General features: G+C 40.8%; 1 protein-coding gene across 1 annotated transcript; it reads right to left on the bottom strand.

Moving 5' to 3' along the window:
• Positions 1–1,715: 1,715 nt before the first annotated feature.
• Positions 1,716–22,147, bottom strand: TMEM33 (transmembrane protein 33). The gene is made up of 8 exons (XM_055139202.1): positions 22,033–22,147; positions 21,784–21,853; positions 17,934–18,028; positions 17,450–17,637; positions 12,949–13,016; positions 11,959–12,092; positions 9,791–9,874; positions 1,716–7,970 (listed from the first exon to the last, which is right to left on the bottom strand). Exons 2-8 carry the CDS (start codon positions 21,826–21,828, stop codon positions 7,841–7,843), a joined length of 744 nt encoding a protein of 247 aa, XP_054995177.1. The 5' UTR covers positions 21,829–21,853; positions 22,033–22,147; the 3' UTR covers positions 1,716–7,840.
• Between the last annotated feature and the right edge of the window lie 3,999 nt (positions 22,148–26,146).

Raw genomic sequence — 26,146 nt, 5'->3', positions numbered from 1 at the left:
CAAGGAAAATGCCCTACCCACTGTGCTATCACTCCAGCCCCTACTCCATTTTTATGCTCAATACTCACCATAATAAAACTTTTTAAAAAGTTTGACAATCATCTGCCTGATTATTCCCTAAGACTGAGACCATGGTCTTTCCCTTCCCAAAATTCAAAAATGATTTCATAAACAGCTTCAATATTCTTTTTTTTTTTTTTTTAATTTTTTTTTTTTTTGCTTTTTGGGTCACACCTGGCGATGCACAGGGGTTACTCCTGGCTCTGCACTCAGGAATCACCCCTGGCCGTGCTCAGGGGACCATATGGGATGCTGGGATTCGAACCCGGGTCGGCCGCGTGCAAGGCAAACGCCCTACCCACTGTGCTATCGCTCCAGCCCCAACAGCTTCAATATTCTCACATACTAAAGAGCATTATGATCAGTAATGTGTATGTCTTTTTTTTTTTTTTTATTTTTTTGCTTTCTGGGTCACACCCGATGATGCACAGGGATCACTCCTGGCTCTGCACTCAGGAATTACCCCTGGCGGTGCTCAGGGGACCATATGGGATGCTGGGAATCAAACCCGGGTCGGCCGTGTGCAAGGCAAACGCCCTACCCACTGTGCTATTACTCCAGCCCCTACTCCATTTTTATGCTCAATACTCACCATAATAAAACTTTTTAAAAAGTTTGACAATCATCTGCCTGATTATTCCCTAAGACTGAGACCATGGTCTTTCCCTTCCCAAAATTCAAAAATGATTTCATAAACAGCTTCAATATTCTCACATACTAAAGAGCATTATGATCAGTAATGTGTATGTCTTTTTTTTTTTTTTTGCTTTCTGGGTCACACCCGATGATGCACAGGGATCACTCCTGGCTCTGCACTCAGGAATTACCCCTGGCGGTGCTCAGGGGACCATATGGGATGCTGGGAATCAAACCCGGGTCGGCCGTGTGCAAGGCAAACGCCCTACCCACTGTGCTATCGCTCCAGCCCCATGTGTATGTCTTTTAGACTTTACACATTTAATCTTCAGGGAATCAATTTTCTTGATACTTTTTAAATGTACTGGGCTGTCATATACTTTTTCTCTTATTTGGACAATTAATTTACTACTCCATTATTTTTTACTGCTTCTCAGTCTTCCAGCTAAGATCAAGTTATAGTATCTATTCCTATCATTATTTGTCAGAATTGCATTTACACAACGGATTTCTATCATGTCTCTTAGGTGGTAATCTAAAGTGGAAAGGGATTAGGTTGCTTGTGGAATGTTTTGCTTACCATCAGTGGTTAAAACTGCTGCAGGACATACCGCCAACTCTAAACACCAAGAAGGAACACACATTACTTAATGCTACCTCCTATTAACTTTGGGTATAAATAATTTTTTGAGTAATAAAGCTCTTAACCATTGGGCTATACACTTCACCCAATACAAGTACAGAAGCAAGAAACAAATATATGTAAGATGTGGTGTAATTTTTTTCCCTATTCTCATCTTAGATCACATATTTTTGTTGCTGTTTTTTATACTAGACTACAAGATGGCACCATTTTATTAACATGTGATGAGTTGACGACAATGGAAACATTCAAATTCACCTTATTCTTAACAATAAAATGGAATACTGAATTCTATCTTTTGCAACACTTTAAAGTCTGCTCAAATTTAGAGATCTTATTACTCATTTTGATTTTTACATCAATAAAATCTCAGATATAACAATACAGATGAACAATTTAATTTGTATTGAAATAAATATTAAATATACAAAGCACATACAGTGAAAAAAGGGTCACAATAAATTACAAGTGACAACATTATTTTGCTCAATCACCAACGAAAGCCCTTGACACTTCCAATTTCACACCATCAAATTTATCATTCTTGCTGATTTAAGCAGAACACAAAACAAATATGGATCTCAGGGCTTACTTTCACAGGTACCAGCATAGATAATTTACTACAGTGATCCAATTTGGAAATCAGTAGGGACCAGTAAATCGCTGCATAAAAGAAAGAGCGAATGAAGCCCTTTTTCCTTAGTGTCAGCAGGCTATGATTATTATGTTTATTAGATTTTCTTGAAAGGACTTCACATTTTCTCAAACATTCAGGAGAAATATATTTCCCCTCTGAGCCTTACATTAGCATTTATGTGCTTTGGTCTGAATACTAGGGAATGATGAATTTTTCAATTTATTTTATAAATTTATATAGTCCAGATAGTACTAGCTTTTTTGAAGAGTCTAACTCCCCAACCTGTACAATATTAGATATTAAAAATGGATTAAGGAGACGTTCCTAAGAAATGCTGACATACTGTATATACAAATTCTTTAGTTCAATATATCCCATTATATAAAGCACCAAAAGTAATGCATTTATAAATCAAGCCTTTTTTTTTTTATGACTCCTCCTACATTTGCAACCCTTTTACACTTGCTCCAACACAATACATGTGAGTGTTTATGTCACTGTGTGCGTAGGTAACAAATGTTACCTACCCAGGACTGCCCATTTGGTCTTAACTTACAAATCAGTATGAAAGCAAAATTTCACATTTAAAAACATTTGTGCTGTTTTATAACTACAAAAGAACACAGTCAAAGTTTGGAATCAAACTGTTAAAATCAAGAAAAAAAGTTAGTGTAAAAAGTACCAAGCATATTAAAACAACAATAGCTTCAGAAAGCTATAAGGAAAAAAATAAACTCTTGGGCCCATCTATCTCCTGGAATATAAGCGGACTTTGATATTCCAGGAAAGATACCAATCATTTTTCTCCCTAACATTTTCTAAGAAAAAGAAACTGCCTTTTGATTAAACAATACTTTACATATTTCTCGTCACACAGATTATCTCAAATGCACTGCAAGCCAGCCTTGGATTTTATTTTATAAAATTTTTCAACTTATTTTGTAATTTGAAATATAAATTTTCTCCTAAGAAGAGAAAGCCTAGTGGAGGGTAAATCTGCCCACAGGACACCGAGTCACTTCTCAGAACCCACCTGAATATCCCTTGGAAAGAAAAACATGTCCTAGAATTACTCATCCCGGGAATCCTCCCGAACATTGAGCAGCTCCTTGATCCAGCAACTTTCCAGTAGATCCTTAGGTGACTGCCCTGAAGAGTCCGGAAACTCTTGGACTCAGAAATGCATGACTTTGGTCCGTACGATCTACTGAGCAACTACCCGAGAGCCTCTGAGAATACTCCAATGCCTAGAAATATTCCTGTGAAGTGTTAGTTATCTCTGCACCTTGTGCTGTATGTACGAATCTGGGTATTATTCCTGACATTACAGCCAAAGATTCAAGATGCTGAAGCAAACTAGACCTATAATGACCATAATTTTTTTTCTAAGTACCACCTTCGTACACACCTGAAAACAAAAGACGGTTTTACTATCTGGTATGCTTGGGGGATGCAGGCATAGGCACTTGCAAAAGAAAGGCAAAATCTGGAAGACTGTGACCCGAAGGATGTCACTCCCAACAGTGGTCTACTGCACACTGCTTACTTGGAAAGCAGCTATCAACAGGCTGCATCACTCAGCTTCGGAACATTTTGTTATTTTTAAAAAAGTACTCAGAGGAATTGTCTAATGAGCATCATGGAATTCAGACGCTTAGTCTTATAGCTAACTCAGCACTTCTGAGTACTTCATTTTCCAAGGTGGCCTGTAAACCCAGGGTGGAGTGACTTGTGGGTACTACTTGTGGAGCACAGATCAGGAATGAAACTGTCCCTGGTTACTTTTTCCTTGGAGATCTTGATGTCAAGTATCAAAACTAGTCTAAACTGGGGTCATAGCTTTGATGCTCACAGACCCTAAGGGGATCTGTGGGAGGAGCTTCAGCAAACTATATTAATAGAACAAACCTCTTAGCATTATGAGTTTTTGTCACAACCCTTCCAAATTAAACTTCAGTCAGGGGGGCTGGAGAAATAGCATAGCGGGTAGGGCGTTTGCCTCGCACACGGCCGACCTGGGTTCGATTCCCAGCATCCCATATGGTCCCCTGAGCACCGCCAGGGAGTAATTCCTGAGTGCAGACCCAGGAGTAACCCCTGTGCATCGCCGGGTGTGACCCAAAAAGCAAAAAAAAAAAAAAAAAAAAAAAAAGTCTTCAGTCAGGGACCAGAGATGGCTCAATGGGCTGGAGGGCATTCTTTTTGTGTGTGTGTGTGTCACACCCGGAGATGCACAGGGGTAATACTCCTGGCTCTGCACTCAGAAATTACTCCTAGCGGTGCTGGGGGGACCATATGGGATGCTGGGATTCGAACACGGCTGGGCCGTGTGCAAGGCAAACGCCCTACCCGCTGTGCTATTGCTCCAGCCCCTGAAGTGCATTCTTAGCCAACAAGAAGTCTTAAGATTCCCAGCACTTCATAGTCTCCTAACTAATGGGCCAGGAGTGAATACCCTGAGCACAGCCAGGTGTGGCCCAAGAACAAACAAAATTTTAATTTCATTCATTCTGATCTCAAAATTAAAAAAAAAAACAACTCTAATTCTACTTGTATCATATATATTGACTTTTAATATTAGGATGAATACTATTGACGTCCTAAACTTGAAAAGCTAATCTGGATTCATTTATCATTTATCCTGGAAGAAAGAAATTTGATAATTTTAAGTTACTTTTGTAACTTCTTCAATAGGTGCATGCTGATTTTCTCTATGAGAGTTTCCTGAATATCTTAATTTGGGAGGGGGGAGGCATTGGGCCACACCCAGTGATGCTCAGGGGTTACTTCTGGTTCTGCACTCAGGAATCATTCTTGGAAGTGCTCAGGGGACCATATGGAATCCCGGCGATTGAATCCAGATTGGCCACCTGCAAGGCAATACCTTATCCACTGTATTATCTCTGAGGCTCCTATCCTCCTATCCATTTTTTTTTTTTTCTTTTTGGGTCATACCCGGCAAGGCTCAGGGGTTACTCCTGGCTTTGCACTCAGAAATTACTTCTGGCAGTGTTCGGGGGACCATATGGGATGCTGGGGATCGAACCCAGGTCGGCTGCGTGCAAGGCAAACACCCTACCAGTTGTACTATCACTCCAGTTTCGGACCCTAAATTTAATTTTTTAAAAAGTTTTTCTTGCTAACTTCCAAAAGAAACTACCAAACTTTATTTCCAAAATATCAAATACAAATTGTTATTGAACTTTCTCTACTCATGTTAAATCAAAGTTTAAACTTGTGAAGAATCAAGTACACAAAAGAAATAGAATCCTTGTTAGAGCAAATAGATTTTGAATATGGTTTCCATCTATCCAAGAGGGTTTAATGTCTGTCTTAACATCATCAAATCTAAAAGTGCTAGAAAACCAATAGCACTATGCCACTTTCTGAAGAATCAGATATTCTGGATGTTAAATCAACTTAATTTTTTACCCTGCAAATGAAAATAAGTTGAGTTATGCAGCTATATTAATTTTTTTCTCCTGCATTAATTCTGTTATTTTATTTCCTAAATTTTCATCTGACAGCTGTGCATGCTAAACTGTAATTTTAGGTGTCAAATCAATTAGTATATTGAACATACTCATTTTGCAAAATTTCTAACTACAAGTTCATGCAAACAAACATCATCTGATAATGCTCCAATTTTAAAATGCATTTTTTCATGAGCTTAAAGCCATGAAAAAGTTCAAACCAAGCCTCTCTTTAAAGAATATACAGAAGTATATTATCAGGAATAGACATATGTTATGTGATTAAAAGCCTCAACTTTCAAAAACAGGGTGTTTAAATTATAATAGCTTTAATAAAATTCTTTGTGTTAAAACAAATTATTTAAGGAAATATTTTTGATTGATAGTAATTTTCAAATTAAAAAGGAAAAATTCAAAAAGAGGCATAGTTATACATCAATAAAAGTGTAAGACAATCATGGTAAAAACAAAGCATTCAAAAAGAAATTCTAAAATATGGAAAAGCTGGTGAAATCTGAGTAAACTATACTTTAGTTAATAGTTTCATTCCAGAGTTAGTTTCTCCAGTTTGGTAAATGTTGTATAGTTACGTAACGTATTAACTGACATACATGAAGCTGAATAAGACTACAAAGTAAAGAGTACACAGAAACACATAGGAATCTCTGTACTATTCTTGCAGCTTTTTTTTTTTAATACATTTTTAAATTATCTCAAGATTTAGGGCAGAAAAACGAAAGGAAACAAAAAACCTAGTTACTTAAAAAATATTTCAGCTGCCAATTTTTCATAACATTTAATTTTTAAAAACATCACTAGAAATCAATAATATACTAGTTACTTAACATTACAGTTATTTTATTGCTCTAAAAAATTTAGTTCTTAAAACCATCAGAATACATACAGAGTGAAAATGTGGCTAGCCCACACACATACACACATCAACTGAATGGTAAAAAGCAACTTCTCTAACTTAGTAGATAAATATTACAAAAATACAAAAATAGATGGTTACAGCTGAGTTATCAAGGCAGATCACATTTTTATGTTGACTGGGAGTTAAATGAAAGAAAACTAACGTTATTGTTAAGTTAGTAGTGTGTGTGTATTTGAGAAATCCGTATTACATGCAGACAGAAGAAAATTGGTCACAAAAATCATTACACTATACTAAAACTTTTGCAATGTTTTAAACATTTTCAATCATGCAACGATAATAAAGATCAGAGTGAATTTATAAAGAAATGTATGGAAGCTCAACAAACAATTTAACATCTTCTACAACTCAATCACAGTTGCATAATAAACCTAATTTTGTCAAAATTACCTATGTTTTACGAAACTAAAATGCACACTTTACCCCCAACATCTTCTCCAGCATCCTTCTTAATCATTACCTTTTGATCTAACCTTTTATATCAAATTTGATGGGTAAATATGTAATTTATAGGATAATCTTCATTATTATTTCTGAACAGAAACCAAGTAAAGTTCACATGCTCAATCTTCAGCTATATTCCTTTCAAAGGCATCTGAACTGCTGCATTTGTCTATGAAAAGTCAAGCCTAAGAAACCAAGAAAATTGGCAGTCAAGAATCTTATCTAGTTAACTCTGTAACTTAAAATAACACTAACAACCTCGGTGTCTACACTTGGAAAAGAGTTTCCTATTTGAGAAATATTACTTACTCAATGGGTCTCTGAAAGCAAGCTGTATGACTACTGCTTTCTGATGTAAAATGGGTAGGTGACCCCAAATATTAACCAATTGGCTAATAAGCTTAAAAAAAAAGTCACAGAAAAAATGATGGAAACAAAATTTTGAAAGATCTCACAGCCTAAGACAGAGAAAATTCCTCAGAACAGTACATCCAAAATAAGCTTGTCCCAACAAAGCAGCACAAAATCACTTTAAATAATTTGAAATTAAATACAGTGTTAAAAAATCATCAACTAAAATTACTGAATGGCAAAATACTGTCTCGAAATATACTGAATTCATCTATGTTTTAATATCACCATAATGAACTCAGGTCAGATATAAATTCAGGTTACCAATTAGGTCTAAATAAATTTTAGAGCTCTTTCCACAAGAGAAATAAATGTACTTCATGATAAAGGCACAGCAGCATCTAAAAATTTTTGATACAATGATCATAATATACAAACTTCCTTAATCATTAACAACAGAGCACAGAAAAATTTTTCTCGGGAACTTTTTTCAGAAGGCTTGATTTAACATGCCAGGTACATGATTTCCATTGAGATGCATTTATGTGAATTACGTAAATTAGATTGAGGTCAGTGTTACATTTGGAATTAACAATCCCTAACAGAAGTACCAGCTGCTAAGAATGCTAAGATTATAGATAACTTAGCTGGATATCAAACTACGCAACTGTTGGAGCCAGTCTGCTTATAAAGGCAATGCTCTGGAGACAAAGTCTTCTCACAAACAGGGGGCAAGCAGGTTTCATTATTATATGTTCAACAACAATCCGTAGTTCATTGAACAAAGTCCTGCAAGATAGAATATTTCAGAAATGTAAGATAAAAAACTCCATAATGTCCAAGTTCAATCCTGGCACCCACATTAAAACCATCCTCATCACACCCCCTCAGGGAACAGGTGAAACTGAGGGGGCCAAGGGCTTGTCTGAAGTTGTATGGCTTGTTCTCTTATTCCTGGCTCCAACACTTCTAGCTTATCATCTAATGAAGAAGAAATCAGAGTTCCTTTGGAGCAGGCCAACAACAGAAATTTATTTTATTTTGGGGGTGGAAGGGAAGTGGTTAGGAAGAGTAGGAACCAAGGCTTTAATTTTATGCCTGTAATTAATCCGAATGGACATGTGTGGCTAGTGGCCACAGTACTGGGAGGACAGGTCTGGTCACCGACAATAGGCAATTTTGAGGGACTGACAGTAAGAAACATGAGAATAAACATGATGATGGGTGGAAGTGGTATGAAATGGAGATAAGGCCATCTCCTTTAACAGTACAGAAAATACAATAAACACGCTACTGTGTACATTAGTATTCCATTGCATTAGTGACACTAATGTACTTTCAACTGCTATTCATGGTTTTGACTGCAATGTGTGCTCTTCACTGAAGACATATATGATCACATATTTATATAACCTTGATTACAGTTGTTTCTTTTATCCATCCATTTGAACATATCTACATTTCTTGTTGTCATTTGAGGATATATGAAGAAAATGAGTGTGAGGAAGAAAAGGGTATAAAGAATCTGAGGAAATTCTGCCAAACCTTTATCTAAAAGATAAACTTCTTATCCAAAAACTCAAAAGTTTTCTAGGTTCCAATATGCCTCTGTAATCTTAGCTCCAACCACTCATCATTTAAAATCTCCATTAGAGTCACACATGATGTCACCCAACATGCTTGGGGTTGGGAAACACCCAAACAGTGCTCGGGTGAGTCCAAGGCCACCCGCATCCTATCCAGCCAGGCTACACAGGCCTGATGGCTCAGTGCTGGGGCCGGTCGGCGAGGGCAAGATGCTGCTTGAGTGGTGCGGGGGCCACAAGTCCACAATCAGCATTGCTTGGGAATGGGGATGTCATTTGGTGCCGGGGACCAAAACAAAACCCAGGCCTGCACTCCAGCCCTCAGAGCCAGCCCCTCAGTACCCCGTGAACCTGACTCTTACTTCTGTATTCCTCTAACCTAAACTGGATTTCCTGGGGCCAGAGGAATACAGGGGGCAGGGTGTATGCCCTGCAAGCGGATGACCTGGGTTCAGTCCCCAGCGCCCATATGTCTCCAAGGGAAAGTCCTGAGCACAGCCAGGTATGGCCCCAAAACAAAGATAATTAAAAAATTAAAAATAAACCTATTTCCCGCCTATTTTCCCCCTATTATACGAACTTAAAGGTTTTAATTCTTCCAAATCCTGTTAAAACTTTTGAACCTTTCCTGGTTCTTACATCTTCGCACTCCCATGGATTCATACCAAATAAAGCAAAAGCTTGAGGATCAAAGAGCTGGAGCACATACTTTGCACAGGAGTTGGGAATAGCCCCCAAAACAAATAAAAAGAGCAAACGAACATGGTCATTCATCATACACCAATTCTCACCTTGTGAATACTGTATCATGGGCTCTACTCAATTTTATTATCTGACATGTGCTTTGTTTTTACAACTAGAGTTCCTCACAGTTATAAAGTTCTGGAAATCTCTGATACTGTTTTAGAGTTGGTTAAGATAATCTGAGTCTCAGTTTCTGTAAGACATCCACCTCCTCACCAAACCGTATCTTACCTCACAATATATCTGACAAGTAAAACAAGACTAAACCAATCAGCTTACCGACAATATGGATTTCTTCTCGAGGAATACCGAAGAGTAAGAAATCTATAGTATATAAATGGCTGGAGTAAACTTCCTTGACCACTGAAATAAACCAACACAGGATAAGAAATATGTATTATAAATTCATAAGTATACTCACAAAACCTAAAGGCAATTTAAATGAAGAACATCAAAAGTCTTAGGGCTAGAAAGTACAGTGGGTATGGTGCTAGCTTGTACATGGCTGACCCTTGTTCGATCCCCTGCATTCCTTACGGTGCCCCGAGCTCCACCAGGAATAATTCCAGAGTGCAGAGCCAGGAGTAACCCCTGAGCATTGTGGATGTGGCCAAAAACCAAAACAACAACAACAAAGAAATCTTTCTCAAATGTTCCTAGCAACAGCTGTTGCTAGAGTGAAACCCTGGGTCTGGGAGACAGTTCCAAGGGCTGGAGCACAGGCTTCCTCTGCAGGAGCCTCAGGCTCCATCCCTGGCATCACCTGCCTCCCCGGCCCTCACCCCAATAGCACTGCTGGGAGTGATCCCTGAGTACTGTACTGTTACAGAGCTGGAAATGCTTTTATTTTTTCGAGGGGGGGACAGAGATTTGGGGCTTGTTTGGGGGGCACAGCAGCAGTACTCAAAAGCCTACTCCAGGCTCTATGTAAATAAATAAATAAAAACAAAACTGTGTGTCAACATGACTAGGTCATGGAAATACACTATATGGGTGAAAAAAATCAAAAGCAAACAACTGATGCGTTATGACAGAGTATATCCGATTTACAAAAAAAAACAAACATAAAATAAAAAGAAATAAAATCTACACCCCTCCCTCCCATGTATTTTCTACATAGAAGGTTTTGCTGTTTTGATTTCTGGGTCACCCCCAGAAGTGCTCCAGGACTGTTTCTGCAAGGACCAGGTGGTGCTGGGGCTTGCTCCGGCCTTCTGAAGTCTTTGTCTGGCCCTTAGATAAGGACTTTGAAAAGACTACACATAGGTATGCAGGGGTCAGTGATAGTACAATGGGTAGGGTGCTTGTCTTTCGTGCAGGCAACCTGGGTTAAATTCCCAGCAATGCATATGATCTTCCAAACTGGCCTAGGAATAAGCTTTGAGCCTAGCTGGGCGCGGTTAAGAAAAAGAAAAAAGAAAAAAAAAACCACCAAACAAAAACATACATGAATCCATATTGAGCACCTTAACTCCTGGAAGAAAAGACAAATTTGCCACTAGGATTCCTAACCCAATTATTTTAGCTTTTTCTGCAATGTGGTACTACTAGTGAAACTAAAATCAAAAAAACCTAAATAATTTGGTTAGAAACAATTCTGAAACTTAGAGATATTGGTAACCAAGCAGTACTAGCTAAATGTTCTAATGTTTAAAAGGTTTTCTTTATTCACACATTACTTCCATAATCAAAATACAAAAAAAAAAAATACGGAGGTGGTCAGGGTCACGGAGAGGCTTGAAGGCTACTGCTCAAGTTTTAGAAGCCCCAAATTCTCTCCCAACCGTGCATGGTTTTCTACCACTGCTGGGAGCAACCTCCCAAGCACTAAGCCAGAAGTAGCCCCTGAACATCGCTGCTATAGACCCAAAACCAAACCAAGCCAAATAAAAATGGACAGGTGTAGGCAATTATTAGTATGACCATAAATTTTTAAAATTTTAAGTTTTTCTTTAAGTGTTAAGAAAGAACTCCAAATAATAGAAATGACAATATTTCCTGAGATTCTTTCAGAGCAATAGTTCTTTTTTGCTTTGTTTTGTTTGGGGGCCACACCCAGAGATGCTCAGGGGTTACTCCTGGCTCTGAACAAGAAGTAATTTGTCTTGCTGTTGCTTGGGGTACCATATGGAATGCCAGGGCTCGAATCCAGGTCGGCCAAATGTAAGGTAAGTGCCCTACCCACTGTTCCATAGCTCCTACCCCTTTCAAAGTAATTCTTAAATTTTCAAAATGTTTAATTATCACAAGAAATAAGTTTTAAAGTTTAATATCACATGTTCTCTTCTTGTTATAAAGTGAAAAAACTGCTATAATCTATCTAGTTATGCTTATCTATACTTGAACTATACTCGTACAGAGTTAAGCAGTATAAAATCCAAGTTAATATATTTAACATGTTCACTTAAGTCATTAGTCACACCAGATAATATTATTTTTATTCTTACCTAAAAAGCATAAAGACTGTAGCAGGCATCAAGAATATTTCATTACATGCAATGAATTTCAGGATATTTTGTTGATTAGCACTTAATTTATCCAAGACAGATCTCAGTAGAGGTAAACTATTTGAACCCTTTGCCTAAAATATAAGAAATAAACATCAGAAGAAAGCACTTTTAGTCCCTCAATTGTCATCTCTTTTAGATGACCAGCCTGTCCCACAAATAACAGAGCCAAAGGACAACTATTTGGAAATGATATAGAAGTTTATAAACTATTTAAGGACTCAAGCTAGCACAGTTACCTGCCTTATTCTATTTTTTTTTTCTTTTTGGATCACACCCAGAAAAATAAAAGTTATTTTTCTCCAGCCATAATAAGATGCTTCTACCCAGTAATACAGAGGAAGTATTTGTGACATTCTAGTTAATTAAAGGTAAAAACTGGAGTCCAATTAAGCTTTCACCAAAGAACTGCAGACATAAAGCTCACTATAAGGTAGACAACTGGAAATTTTTATTCCAATACAGCACACATGCAATCAATCTTCCCAGCAGGATGAAGTTAGGCTAAATACTTCAGGGGGAAAATATTTTAAGAAGCAGCAATTGAGTATCAGTCTAAAAGAAACTCAGTACATTTTACTTACCTGATAACAGATTAAACACTGATAGAACAAAAGATCTCTGACAACTTATCAAATCTAAAAGGTAGAATTAGTTTAAGAAAAAGAAAAAGAAAAGATCTATTTCAAACTTCAAAATTTCCTTTGGGAATCAGGACAATTTCAGGAATAATCTTATATCTATAAAATATACTTTGCAAAATAAACACTAAAATATTCAAAATTCCAAACTTAAAACTTTTCAAATCACTGAATAAGGTAGAACGAGTTCATTAGAAATAGAACCTTTGTGACAAATGCCAAAATCTTAGAGCTTAAATGCAAGTCAATTGTATTTAAAAAAAAAAAAAAAGGCACAGCTTTTACTTACATCAAGGACCTTTTTCGTGTACGTAGCTGCATGAAGCAAAGAGAATAGCAAGACTGGGAAAATACTCACTGAAGAGAACAATTAAGGAAAATACGGAAAAAGCATGAAGTAACTTTGCAAAACAGACCAGATCATGTCCAAACAGATCTAAAGTGATTATCTACCAAGATGAATTCAGTTTTTCAGGTGGCTTTTGTTTTACTGATAAACTTAGCAACCAAATAAAATTCACTTCTTTAGCCTATAGTAAGGTAAGCTATTTTATTTTCTAAAACTCACTGTCCTAAAAAGAAAATACTGAGAATAACCCCCCAAATGCCATCCTGGCCAGGATAGTTTAACCTTCAAGTACAAATATCCTTGGAGTGCTTTCATCATATCAATGCTTATGAAAGAATCTGGGTAACAGTGTAAAGGGCAGTTTCCAAATTTTCCACTAAAGACTATTTTTTTTTTCTTCAGGAGGAAGTGGGGGAGGGGGTGGTCCCTGGTGCCCCTCAGGGCAACAGCTGGTGGAACAGGATGAAGTCAGGGCTTCTTGCCGGCCCCTCTGGAACCCACCACGAAGGGTCCTTTCTCATCTCTTTACTAGTTCGGGACCCGAACACTGCACCTATCAAGTTGGTAATGTTTTTTTTTTTTTTCTTGGTTTTTGGTTTTTGGGTCACACCCAGCGATGCTCAGGGGTTACTCCTGGCTCTTCACTCAGGAATTACCCCCGGCGGTGCTCAGGGGACCATATGTAATGCTGGGATTAGAACCCGGGTCGGCTGCGTGCAAGGCAAACGCCCTACCCGCTGTGCTATCGCTCCAGCCCGGTAACGTGTTTTAATTTGCAAATATTTTTTTAAAAAAGTATATGTTTGGGTTTATGTGCTACCAACTAAAAACTTCAAAGTTCTATGATGTAAAATTTTTGATTCAGCTTTCTAAAAAAAAATAAAAATTTCTCAGAAGACCTCATTCACCTTCATTTCTTCTGCCAGGGTAATATCAAGTAGTTCTGAATACTAAATTCACTGTAATCCTAACTCATTTAAGGCCCATAGGTTCTTAATATCCAACTCAAGACGCCAGTAAGATAGTAACTATTTGAATTCTAATTCTGTACGGTGGTTCTAAAAATGATAATGTTATGAACAATTCTTTCATTCATAAAAACGAAATAAAATGCCAATTTCCTGTATGTACATACATACACACAATACATATAGCAACTTTACACTTCCAATTATTTTTTATTTACTTTTTAAATTACTAGATCCCTTTCAAATTAATAAAGCTTCAAAGCTCTCCAAAGGCTAGAGCTAGGTAATCCTAAACTAGAATTCTAATACTCTGAAAATAAGCCAATTTAAACTTTGATACACATCCTATCTTGACACCTGATTTAAGGAAAAGGCAATGTCAAGCCAAGGTATCTGGGCTCCAGTTCTGCTTCTGACACTTTATTTCCCTAGACCAAGTTTCATTTTCTATCAAACAAACATACAGACATCGAAGCTAAAAGATTTCTAATGAGTCTTTCATTTTTAACATTTGTAGTTCAAAATCCTTGCCAGACACTCATCAGATCAGACAGTCTTAGCTTTTAATGTCACCTTTTTGTTTTTGTTTTTTGGGTAATATCTGGCTCTGCTCTCAGGGATCACGTGTGCTAAGTTTGGGGATCATATGTGGTGGCGGGGATTGTATCCCAGTTGGCCACCTGCAAGGTGGGAGCCTTACTTGTTCTCTCTGGTCCCTAAATGTCACCTTTAAACTGTTTAGAAAACACAGGTGGGGAAAAAAAAAAAAAGAAAACATAGGTGGAAAGTCTACAAAACCCTCAGTACCTGTCACTGTTAAATACGAGATATCACTGTTGCAGAGAGCAAAGAACTGCGTAAAATGACAGCAAGCTCACCTTTTTATTTATGAACATACTATCCAGCTACCTTGGGAGTCCAATGAGCATTTGATAGCTGCTAGACACTGTTATTCCTCCCATTCCCAACTCTCCTCCCTTAAGAATTAAAGAAATACACAATCTTTTCCATAGAAAAGAGCTTGCAAATAATCATGTGTATACAAATACTAGAGAATATCTTCTAAGTCACAAGTTTCATTTGGCACCATCAGAAGTAAGTAAACTTACTACCTGTTCTTGTGTCACATACTGACCCCAAGGTCAATACTGATAAAAGTGATTTAATTTTATATTGTTTGAAAAATACAGTTTCTACCATACCTACTTCTTTCTCTAAAGACATACCCTGACACTATTAGGTATGGTTATTAGCACTGCTGGGTGTGCAAACAACAAAACCAGGGTCTCCGTATTTATTATATGTACATGGGCCTTAGTCCACAGACAGAAATATTTCTAAACTACAGTTAGAAGCTGTGCATCTGTTCACACTCTAGATTAGATATACCTTTCAGGCCAGACATCACTACTTGCCCACATTACTACTTATTAACCAATGAAATATTGGGAAGCTATTTTCAACTTTGGGGGTCATGTTTTCAACTCTGGTTATCTCCCAGGCAGAGGAGTACCTGGCAATTCTCGGCAAGTAGCCAGAAGTTCAAGGCAAAAGCCAGTGAGTGCAGTGGCAGGCGTATTGAGCTTCACTACCCAATAATGAGATATATGGTATTTTTTCCCAGGATATGGCAAGGATATGGTATGTCCCATTCATATACGTTCTCAAAATTTGTGACAAAAATGTATTTCCTCCTTTTCTCTTTTCCCCAAAACTTATGAAAGTTTGATATGCCACATAGAAAATCTCTCAATAAGGAAGTATGTCTTAGACATTGCTTTAGTGCTTTCCATTAAGTATAGCTGTGTCTTAAATATGGGCTGGAGCGACAGCACAGCAGTAGGGCATTTGCCTTGCACGCGGCCGACCTGTGTTTGATTCCTCCGTCCCTCTCAGAGCCCGGCAAGCTACTGAGAGTATCTGGCCCACACGGCAGAGCCTGGCAAGCTACCCGTGGTGTATTGGATATGCCCAAAACAGTAACAATAAGTCTCACAATGGAGACGTTACTGGTGTGCGCTCAAGCAAATCGATGAGCAACAAGATGACTGTGGGGGCCGGAGCGATAGCACAGCGGGTAGGGTGTTTGCCTTGCACTCGGCCGACCCGGATTCGATCCCCGGCATCCCATATGGTCCCCCAAGCACCGCCAGGAGTAATTCCTGAGTGCAAAGCCAGGAGTAACCCCTGAGCATTGCTGGGTGTGACCCAAAAAGCAAAAAAAAAAAAAAAATGACTGTGTCTGTCTTAAATATTCAAAACCTTTCATCTATACATATGGTGCCTGGGATTGAACCCAGGCACATTAAGGCAGGAACTCTACCACTAAGCCACATCTGACCTTAAAACCTTCATATTCATTTTGATGCCATACCCAGCAGTGCTCTGGCGATCAAGCAGTGTCGGGGAATGGACCTGGGCCTCCCATAGACTCTACTTCAGCTCTCTGAGCCACCTTTCCAACCCCTCAAGGACTCCTAAGAGCACTACCACCTAAACTCAAAAATACTTTTTCTAGGAGCCAAGGTGATAGTACAGCAGATAGGCCACTAGACTTGCATACAGCTAATCCCGGTTCAATCCCCAGGACCACCTAAGCACCTCCAGAAGTGATACCTGAGCACTGCTAGGTGTGGCCCCAAAACAAAACCAGAAAACAAAAACCTTAAGGGATGATCTATAACCCAGGGGGTTGGGTCTTGAACTGGACAAGATTAGGAAAATTCTTGCTAGCCTCATAATGTGTATTAGCATACTGAAGGTCGTCCTACAGTAAAGAGACTGTAAAGAAAATCTTAAATATTAAAATAATTCCCCACAAGCCTAAACATTGAATCTGAATTTTAAAATAATCACTGCTGCGGGAAACTACCCAAGCAAGAATGAACGTATTAAGTTTAGACAGTCTCCGTGAAAAGACAGAGAGAGTACAGGGGGGCTAAGGTGCTTCCCGTGCACATGGCGAATCCTGGCAAGATCCTCAGCACACACACATGCCCTGGGCTCTAGCACTCCTGCAAACGCCTCCACCCCCACCCCGCCCATAAGCACCGCCATGAGTGACCCCCCAAACCAAAATAATAAAATAAAAATAAGACTCCCTTACCAGAGTCAGAGAGAGACCTTGGGGGCTGAGCGTGTGCTTTGCACACTGGAGGCCTGGTTCAATCCCTGGCACCACGGAGCACCCTGGGGAGTGATCTGTGTGCACACCCTGGCCCCACCCCGCCAGCAGTGCAGTCCCAAACCACACACACAATGATAAGAAAATACCCTCACGAGTTCTACAAAATTCTGATTTTACACTTCAGAGCCAGAAATGTCTTGAACTGAATGTACACTGATGGAAGCAAAATGCCAACCCACCACCCGGGGTTGTCTGTGCCCTGCTTCACTACTGAGCCTTCCCAACAGCCAGAAATGAGAGGCTCAATGCTCTGGAGGCTATTTCACTTTGAAGGAGCAAAGGATACTTGTAACAGGGTAGGAATTGACAAAGATGAGTGAATACAACAGGTAGTGGCAGCTGTCCTCTAACAAGGCCTGGGCCAGGAACGCTCTGCTGAGCTGGAAGTGCGGTAATCTCTGGTGCAGCCTCAGAGCACTGGTAAGAGCATTTGCCAGCAAAGCCCGCTGATAAAAGCTTGCCGCTTCGTGCAACCTGCAAATTGTCAGAGGAGAGGTTATCATGAGACAAACAACTACCACATCTCTTCCTCCTTTGTGAATTGCATCATAATTGCACAACACCTAAATCTATTACTTAGCTAGAGAAAAAAATGACTTGAGACGGTACCATCTTAGAAGCACCACTTCATAGAAATACCCAACTGGATTTTCTAAAGCAACGAAACAATACAAACTCAAGGAGTTCATCCCATCCCTGCACATCCATTTCCCCCCCATATGTTCAATGGAAACTACACACTAACACACTTAAAGACACATAATACATACCCAAGAAGAGGCAGAACAAACAAAGCAGAGCAGTAAACTGTGAATAGGCGAGAGAGCCACATTGCTGTGTCCAGTTTATTGGTCATCATGAATTGCTGAGTTGGAAAAGAAAAAACTTTGTAAACTAGGTCTGCAAACCATTTTAAAGCATAAGATGATGTGGTCTTATTCTTCCTCAAATGCTTCAATAACTAGCAACATTCCCCCTCTCCCCCAAAAGATAACATTAAGAAAAAAAAAAAAATGAGGGTGGGAAGTTAGGGCCACACCTGGCAGCGCTCAGGGAATTGCTGTAAAGTGTCTACTGTAAAGTCAACAGCTTCATGCAGGTATTCAGGACAGATCCAAGCACCTTACCGTTTGGGGAAGTAGAAAGCATGAGAGATACTTATATTATATAGAAAGAGATGCCAGTTGGCATTAACAAAAAGGTGAATTAGGGGAAAAAATAATCTGAGAATTTATAATTATCTATATTCCTTTAACATGTGTAATATTAGCTTCATCTATAAAGAGTGCTAAATAGGAACTAATTGCTCTCAAGAGTACCGTAATATCTATTCTTAGAAAAGTCTCAAATTCAAATAGTTAAGTCTTAGATCTGACTAACCAAAAAAAAAAAAAAAAACCACCACTTGGTCCCTTTTTGACATGGACCAAGTGGCAGGGCACAGGCGCTGCAAGGGCAAAGCCCTGGGTTCAATCCCACCAGAGAGAAAAGAAAAAAACAAAACTGAAAGACATCAAATAAATTCCTTCACAACAAATAAATGTAAAATGACAGTACTAGTCATTCACTAATGAACTCACTGGCCTACAGATGACTGTCCACACACAGCCCAGGTACACTGCAGGTGCTCATTACCCTGCGGGCAGGTGTTAGAAGGCACCTTAGAAGGCACCTGACTCTGGGAGACTTACCTTATTCTTCACTTTGAAATGCGCCTGTCAGCGGTCTGAGCCTAGATTCAGGGATTCTAAACTAGACCTCCATGTACCCTTTCTTCTCATTCTGGCACTTCCTTTGCTTTTTGGCCAAAGGATGGGTCCATTACCACAAACACAACAGCAAGTTCTGTCAAAATGTATCTCATACTCAACTTGAAAAGTGGTCCATATATTGAATAAGATCTATAAGAATAATTTTAACACTCAGGGCCAAAAAGATAGTACAGGGTAAGTAGCTGAGTCTGGTATGTTGCAGACCCAGGTTTAACCAACAGCACCGCATGGTCCTCCCAGTACCGGGAGTGATACCTCCCCCCCAACATAGAGCTGAGAATGTCACCCCCAACTTTTTAATTTTTTATTAGAGAATCACTGTGATGTACAGTTACAAACTTATGAACTTTTATGTTTGCATACAGTGATCGTGTACCCATCCCTCCACCAGTGCCCATTCTCCTCCACCAATGATCCCAGTATCCCTCTCACCACCCCCACCCCATCCCTGACCACCCCACCCTGTCTCTGTGGCAGGGCATTTCTTTTGTTCTCGCTCTTTTTGGGTGTTGTAGTTTTCAATAGAGGTATTGAGTGGCCTTCATGTTCAGTCTATAGTCTACTTTCAGCTCGCATCTTTCAACCTGAATCCCCCAAATTATTTTCATAAATCACATCCCCCCTTTATATCAATCCCAGTATCAATATATGTGGGGGATACAAGCAAAAAGTTCTTAAAGCATTTCTATCCTTTTGAGTATTTTCATGGTTTGACTAAGGTGATTTCAGACCTCAGAATCTCACCATGGGGTGGTGAGAGGGAGAAGAAAAGGGGGGGGGAGATGGGAGAAAGAGAGGTGGGTGGGGAGGGGATGGAGAGAGGAAAGGAGACAGAGAGAGGGAATAGGAGGGAGAAAGGAGGGGTGACAGACTATCATGGGGGAATGCCAGATACATACACTGGTTAAGGGGTGGGTGTTAATACTTTGTATCACTCAAATCCAATCATGAACAACTTTGTAACTGTGTATCTCATGGAGATGCAATTAAAAACAAAACAAAACAAACACGGCATACACACTATACTATGAAAACTATCTTTTAAAAAGAAAACACTAAATATTTTCAAAGTTTTTACAAACTTTGTGGGAGGGACCGAAGTACATTTGAAAATTCAATGGTGGGGCTGGAGGGATACTAAGCAGGTAGGGTAGACCTGGGTTTGATCCTTGGCACCACCAGGGTGATTGATTTTTCAGAGTGGAGGCCCTGAGCACCAAGTGTGACCCAAAAATAAAAATTAAATAAAAATTCATGGGTATTTTGTGTGGGGTGTTCACTTTGTGATAAATCACTGAACTATGCATTTTATTTTGTACACTTTTATGGATATATATTTTATTATACAATAAAACATGTTTTTAAAACTGTGGTTTACACTCAGAGAACTGCCCAGCCATGTCATAAATGGTTTAGGCAAAAAGTACCAATGAAAATCTGAGTGAGAAACTAGCATCTCAAATCATTACACCACAGATATCACAGGGAATGGGATGGGAGAAAACCTGGGGTACATCACTAAACCAAATAACCAAACTCGATACCTACAGTGATTGTAGAAATGAACACAAAATGTTTTCTGGCAAACAATGCACTGACGAACATAGAATATCACTTGTGCAATTATTCATGTCAAATGTTTAACTTAATTCTAGTCATCAGAATTCCAGTCATCAGAAAAAAATTAAAGCCTCCAGACTCCAATATGAAGAACACTGTAACAAGGGAAGTTGGTCTAGACTGAAAGAAACCAAAGACAGCATGCATGCTGGTTTTTTTTTTTTTTTAATCACACCTGGAGGTGGTCAAGGCTTACTCCCAATTCCAACCTCAGGCATCACACCTGGCGGGCCTTGGGACCATATAGGGAGCCGGGGAACGAATCCAGGTCGGCTGTATGCGAGACAGGTGCTGTATCCACAGTTCTACCACTCTGGTACCACCATGCACGCTTGCTGACTGAATCTCCAGAATAAGGAGGAGCAGCCTTAATATGCAACTGATGAAATTCGAACGCGGATTGTCTATCAGCAACGTGAATCGCTGTCAATTTCCCCAACTTAACGGCAAAAACTAATGGCTGCATTACGGTCATGTAGAATACTTAAGAAATTAACGGGTTCAAATGATGCATACAAACGAACTCTCCAACGGTTCAGCGAAACGCAGAAAACGTGTGTCCGGAATGGACGGTGCCCAAAAGAATGCACAAAAAGAAAAGCTTCCCGCTGAACTCACAACCTAGTCAAGAGTGTTTCATGAAAAAGAGGCAACAATGCTTCGTCCACAAAAGCCGAAGACTTGCATCTTAGCGATAAAAAAGTAAAAATAAAAATAAATGTACAGGAGCGTCTGTTGCTTTACACACACACACACACACACACACACACACACACACACACACACACACACACACACACACACACACACACACACACACACACACACACACACACACGGTCAAATGACGAAAGGAGTTTAAAAAGAAAAAGCTCACTCCGGTGTCCGTAATTTTTACCTAATTCCCGGGGTGCCCACTGCACGGGGGCCGGGCCCGACCCAGCCGGGCCCGGTCCGGGGCAGAGCCGAGTTTCTAGAAAGCCCTTCCAGCCCTGCGCGCCGGCACGCGGCTGCGGAAGGAGGCTCCGGGGGCACATTCCACCCCGGCCCCCGGCGCCGGCGAGGGGGCGGCGGCTCCGTCCCCGCGGACCCAGGTGGGCGGCCAGGTGCAGCCCGGGGGACACGCGCCGGGCGCCTCGCCCGCTCCCGGCCCCCGCCCCCGGCCGGGCCCCCGCACGCTCGGCGCCCCCCGCCCCGCCCCGCCCCGCCGCGGACCCCGCTCACTCACCACGGCGCCGGCCCCCTGCGGGCCGTTCGGGGTCGTATCCGCCATCCGGGACTCGCGGGCGCCGGGGACGCTGCAAGCGGGAAGAAGAAAGAAAGAAAGGAAGGAAGGAAGGACGGAAGAAAGGAAAGGAGACGGAGGGCTGTCAGCGCCGGGGTCCCACTCCGGGCACTCCAGCCGCCGCGGGGTGTTCCCCGACCGTCCCAAGGCGGCCCCTCTTCTCCCCGGGTGCCCACGGGGGCCGGGAAGTACCTGTCCGGCAGGTCGGGAGCACAGCGGAGTTTCTAGAAAGACCGGAACGGAGGAGGAGCTTCGAAGCGAGGCCCGCGGAGCCGAGCCAATGCTGCCGGCTCCAGGTCAAGGCTCGACCCGGAAGTACTCCTCGCACTTGCGTGCCGGAAGAGGCCGCGACCAGGAGGCGGGCCCGGTGTCCCGAGGCAGAACGGGAAGTGTAGTTTTTTCCCCCTTTTTCCTGCGCGTTTCTTCCGCACTCCAATGGGTTCCGTAGATTCAAACTGGGCCCGCGAGTTTCCCCTTTATCTCTGTCTCACTGATGGTTCTCCTGTCCTGCCTGTGTTCACACGACAAACTTTCGCTACCGTATAATGCAGAAGTCTAGAGAAGTCTGCCGTTTTCTCCAGCTGAGCAAGACCGAGAGTGTTACCGTGTGATTTCCATCAGTCCCTAATGAATCTGTTGTGATGTAGACGTCGTGCTTGGCACGGACGATTAGGAGATCAATGTGACGCAGACTGCAAGTGGGACAGACGAGGAAGTAGAAATGTCAGCTCAGTAATTGTATAATATAGATAGAGAGCCAGTTAAGCACAGAAATGCATAGAAGGAGGTCCGAATCATACCAGATCTAGGCAGATTCCGTGGAAAAAGGAGTTCTGGCTCTAAGCTTTGGAGAGGGAGAGGGTTCAAGGCAGAAGAACAGAATGCCTTGGGCAACGGGACCCAGTCAATATGGTCAGAACGGCGTGCCAGCAAAATGTCTAGACTGGAGAGGCAGGAAGGTGTGCTGAGGGAAGGCTCTGAACTTCAACCTGAAACCAGGAACCAGGGTACAATTTGGGGAGGGGAGGGTGTGGCTCACACCCTCAGGTCCTTGGAGCCTACCTACAGCTGGTTCTGCGCTCAGGGTTGGGTCTCTCCCAGCAGTGCTTTGGGACCTCATGGTGCTAGTGATTGACCTGAATTAGCCAATTCAAGTGCCTCAATAACCCTATACTCTTTCTCCAGCCGCCAAAGTACAATTTTTAGCAGAAATGTGATATCCTGATATACAGAAAGACTGCTCTGAGCACAGAGATGATCAAGGTGTAAGCAAAGAAGCTAGAATATTAAATGATGTATTGAAGCCATTACATACATAAAGGAGAAAAGCAATGAAATTCTTGAACTGAGGCAGTGATTATGAGAGAAGTCATGACTTGGAGAGGCCATCCAAGATTTGGTGACTCACTTGGAGGGGGAGGGTAGATCATCTTTGAAAATCTAAAGAACTGTGGAGAAGGGAGAATTAAAATAGTGGATTGACAATAAATTCTGAGCAGGTTATGAAAAAAGTTGATGAAACACATATAGGGCTGCACTTGAAAACCAGGAACCACTGTCCCTGCCTCTCTGATGAGGAATTTTAATCAATATCCTTGGTGCTAACAGTACTACTGGTACTAGACAGTAATAGCAGATTAAGCAAATGGTGCTCTCTTGTAAACTTATTTTTCCTTTCCTTTTCTTTTTTTTTTTGTCCCCGCCCACCCCCTCCTTTCCCTTTCTGTGTGTGTGTGTGTGTGTGTGTGTGTGTGTGTGTGTGATTTTGTGACCACTTGCAGTGGTGCTCAGGAGCCATCTCCTGGGTCCTTCAAATTGTGTGTGTGCTAGGAATGGTGTCGGGAGGGGTTGGGGGACACTGGAATCAAACCTAGGATCTCACACTGGCAAGACAAGTGCTCTATCACTGAATCACATCCCAATTTGTGTTTTTCTATGGTCACTCACCACATTTAGTACTGCAAGTTCTCCAGCTTAAATTACCTTTCCCCTAGCTAAGCTAAAATGCCACCTGCTTTGCATGATTCAAATATCATTTATAGCACTAGTTAGTCACTTGTATACTTACCAAGAGAGAGAATGTGTGTTTGTGTGTGTGTATGCATGCATGCATGAACTTGAACTGCTGTAATAAAAATATTATCTTTAACTGGGTGATTAAATGTGGTTCCTCAAGCACTGCCAGGAGTAATTCCTGAGTGTGGTGCCAGGAGTACCCCCTGAGCATTGCCTGGTGTACCCCCCCAAAAAAAGCAAAAAATAATAATAAATAATAATAGTAGACCTGATAAGATAGTATAGCCAACTCACCTACCACTTCAGACACTGTTTTAATCTCAACTAAAATAAAGAACTCTATAGAGTTGTAGGGCTGGAGCGATAGCACAGCAGTAGGGCGTTTGCCTTGTGCGTGACCAACTCAGGTTCCATTCCTTTGCCCCTCTCAGAGACCCCGGCACGGCAGAGCCTGGCATGCTACCCATGGCGTATTCGATATGCCAAAAACAGTAACAACAAGTCTCACAATGGAGACCTTACTGGTGCTCGAGCAAATCAATGAGCAAGGGGATGACAGTGACAGTGACAGTGATTTCTCACAGTATTGGAGGCTGGTAAGTCCAAGAGTCAGTGCTGGCTTCATTCTGAGGCCTCTTCTTTTGACTTGTACGTGATCTTCATTTCACTGTATGCTCCCAGGTTCTTTCCCTGGTAGGTATATATGTGAGGTGAAGGAGGGAAAAGAGAAAGCTTAGCCAGCCACTGTCAGTCTCTCTTGTTTGAATTTGGGGCCATACCCAGAGTTGCTCAGGAACTATTTCTGGTTCTGTGCTCTGAGTGCCTCCTGGTGCTTCTCAGGGTAAACCACATGTGGTACCAAGGATTGAACTGAGTTGGCCAGAAGCAAGGCAACCAACCCCCTCACTCCCTGAACTGACTCTCCAGCCCTTTATTTTTGCCAGATTACATTTCACAATACATCTACCTTTGTGACAAAAACCTGTTAATGTTTCATTAATTGTTTTAATAAGGTGACTAGTTTGAATTTATGAAGCCTTCAGACATTAAGTTGAGGAAGTTAGAGTAATTACAGCATATATGATCATACTCAAAATAGAAAATTAAACCAAGAATAAGACTTTTTTTTTTCCTTTGAGGTGCTTTGGGTCAAACTTTATGTCTCTCATATGTGAGGAAAGTGCTCTACTGCTGAGAATCTCCAATCTCAGAACAAGACTTTTTGTTTTGTTTTCTTTGGGGGCCACACCCAGTGGTACTGAGAACTTACTCCTGGCTCCAAGTTCAGAGATCACTCCTGGAGAGCTGGGTGGAGGGGGACCATATGTGGTACCAAATATTATATTTGGGTCAGGCATGCATGCAAGGCAAGTGCCCTACCTGTTGTGCTATTGATCCAGCCTAACATATATACTTTAGTAAGTGTATATAAAGAATTAAGCAAGCTGTGGAGAAGATGACCAAGATATGTAACTTAGGAAATAGCTTAAGTATAATTTCTTTCAGACTATTATTAAAGTTACTTCATGTCATCTTAAAAATCCTTTATTGTAAAGACTAGTCTTTGTTCCCCTTTACTTTCCTTGCTATTTTTGTTTGGGATGAATCAGGTTTGTACACTTGCCAGCTGTCACACTTTAGTTGGACACAGCAGGTTTGGGTGCTGGAGTTCATACCCATTTTCATTTGTATAAATATTTACTTTTGCTAATGGAGCCATTAGCTCTCTCGTTTGCCAAGGCCTCGAAAATCAGATGGGCCAGACACATAATGCAATTTGGAGATGACCACTGGACTAGAGCTGTTACCGACTGGATTCCACGGGACATCAAAAGAACACCTGGCCGCCCACCTATGAGATGGTCAGACTTCTTCATCAAGACCCTGAATGAACAGTTTGAGGCTCTTCATGTTCCTGAAGTGAGCAGACGCCACTGGGCTACACTAGCATGCAACAGGGTCGAATGGAGGTGTTACTGGCGCCCTCTCAAGCAAATCGATGACCAGCGGGATGACAAGTGATACAAGTGATAGTGATACATATATATATATATACATATATATAACTTTTTTTACTGATTTGAAGAATTCTCTTATTGTAAATCATTAAAGTATTTTGTCCCCTACAACAAATTTCATATACCGTATTGATGTTCACAGAATACTTTTGGTTTTTATTTTGATTGGACTCTTGTATTTGCTGAAATATATAGTTGCAGTTAGTGAACATCTACACTTATGATTCCCCTAATGTTGCTTCTTACCTTCATTAAGGAACAAAATGAAAGTG

Source organism: Sorex araneus, chromosome 5 (genome assembly GCF_027595985.1).
Source record: "Sorex araneus isolate mSorAra2 chromosome 5, mSorAra2.pri, whole genome shotgun sequence".
NCBI classification, from domain to species: Eukaryota; Metazoa; Chordata; class Mammalia; order Eulipotyphla; family Soricidae; genus Sorex; species Sorex araneus.
The sequence above is the reverse complement of the archived record's forward strand: the minus strand, read 5'-3'. Positions and strand labels throughout refer to the sequence as shown.

Coding starts and splice junctions, on each gene's coding strand:
- TMEM33 (XM_055139202.1), bottom strand. CDS start 21,828: ATGGCGGATACGACCCCGAACGGCCCGCAGGGGGCCGGCGCCGTG. Junction 13,017..17,449: donor CAATTCCTACCCTGTTACAA/GTATCCTTTGCT, acceptor TGTTCTCTTCAG/TGAGTATTTTCCCAGTCTTG. Junction 9,875..11,958: donor ACAGTCTTTATGCTTTTTAG/GTAAGAATAAAA, acceptor GGTTTATTTCAG/TGGTCAAGGAAGTTTACTCC.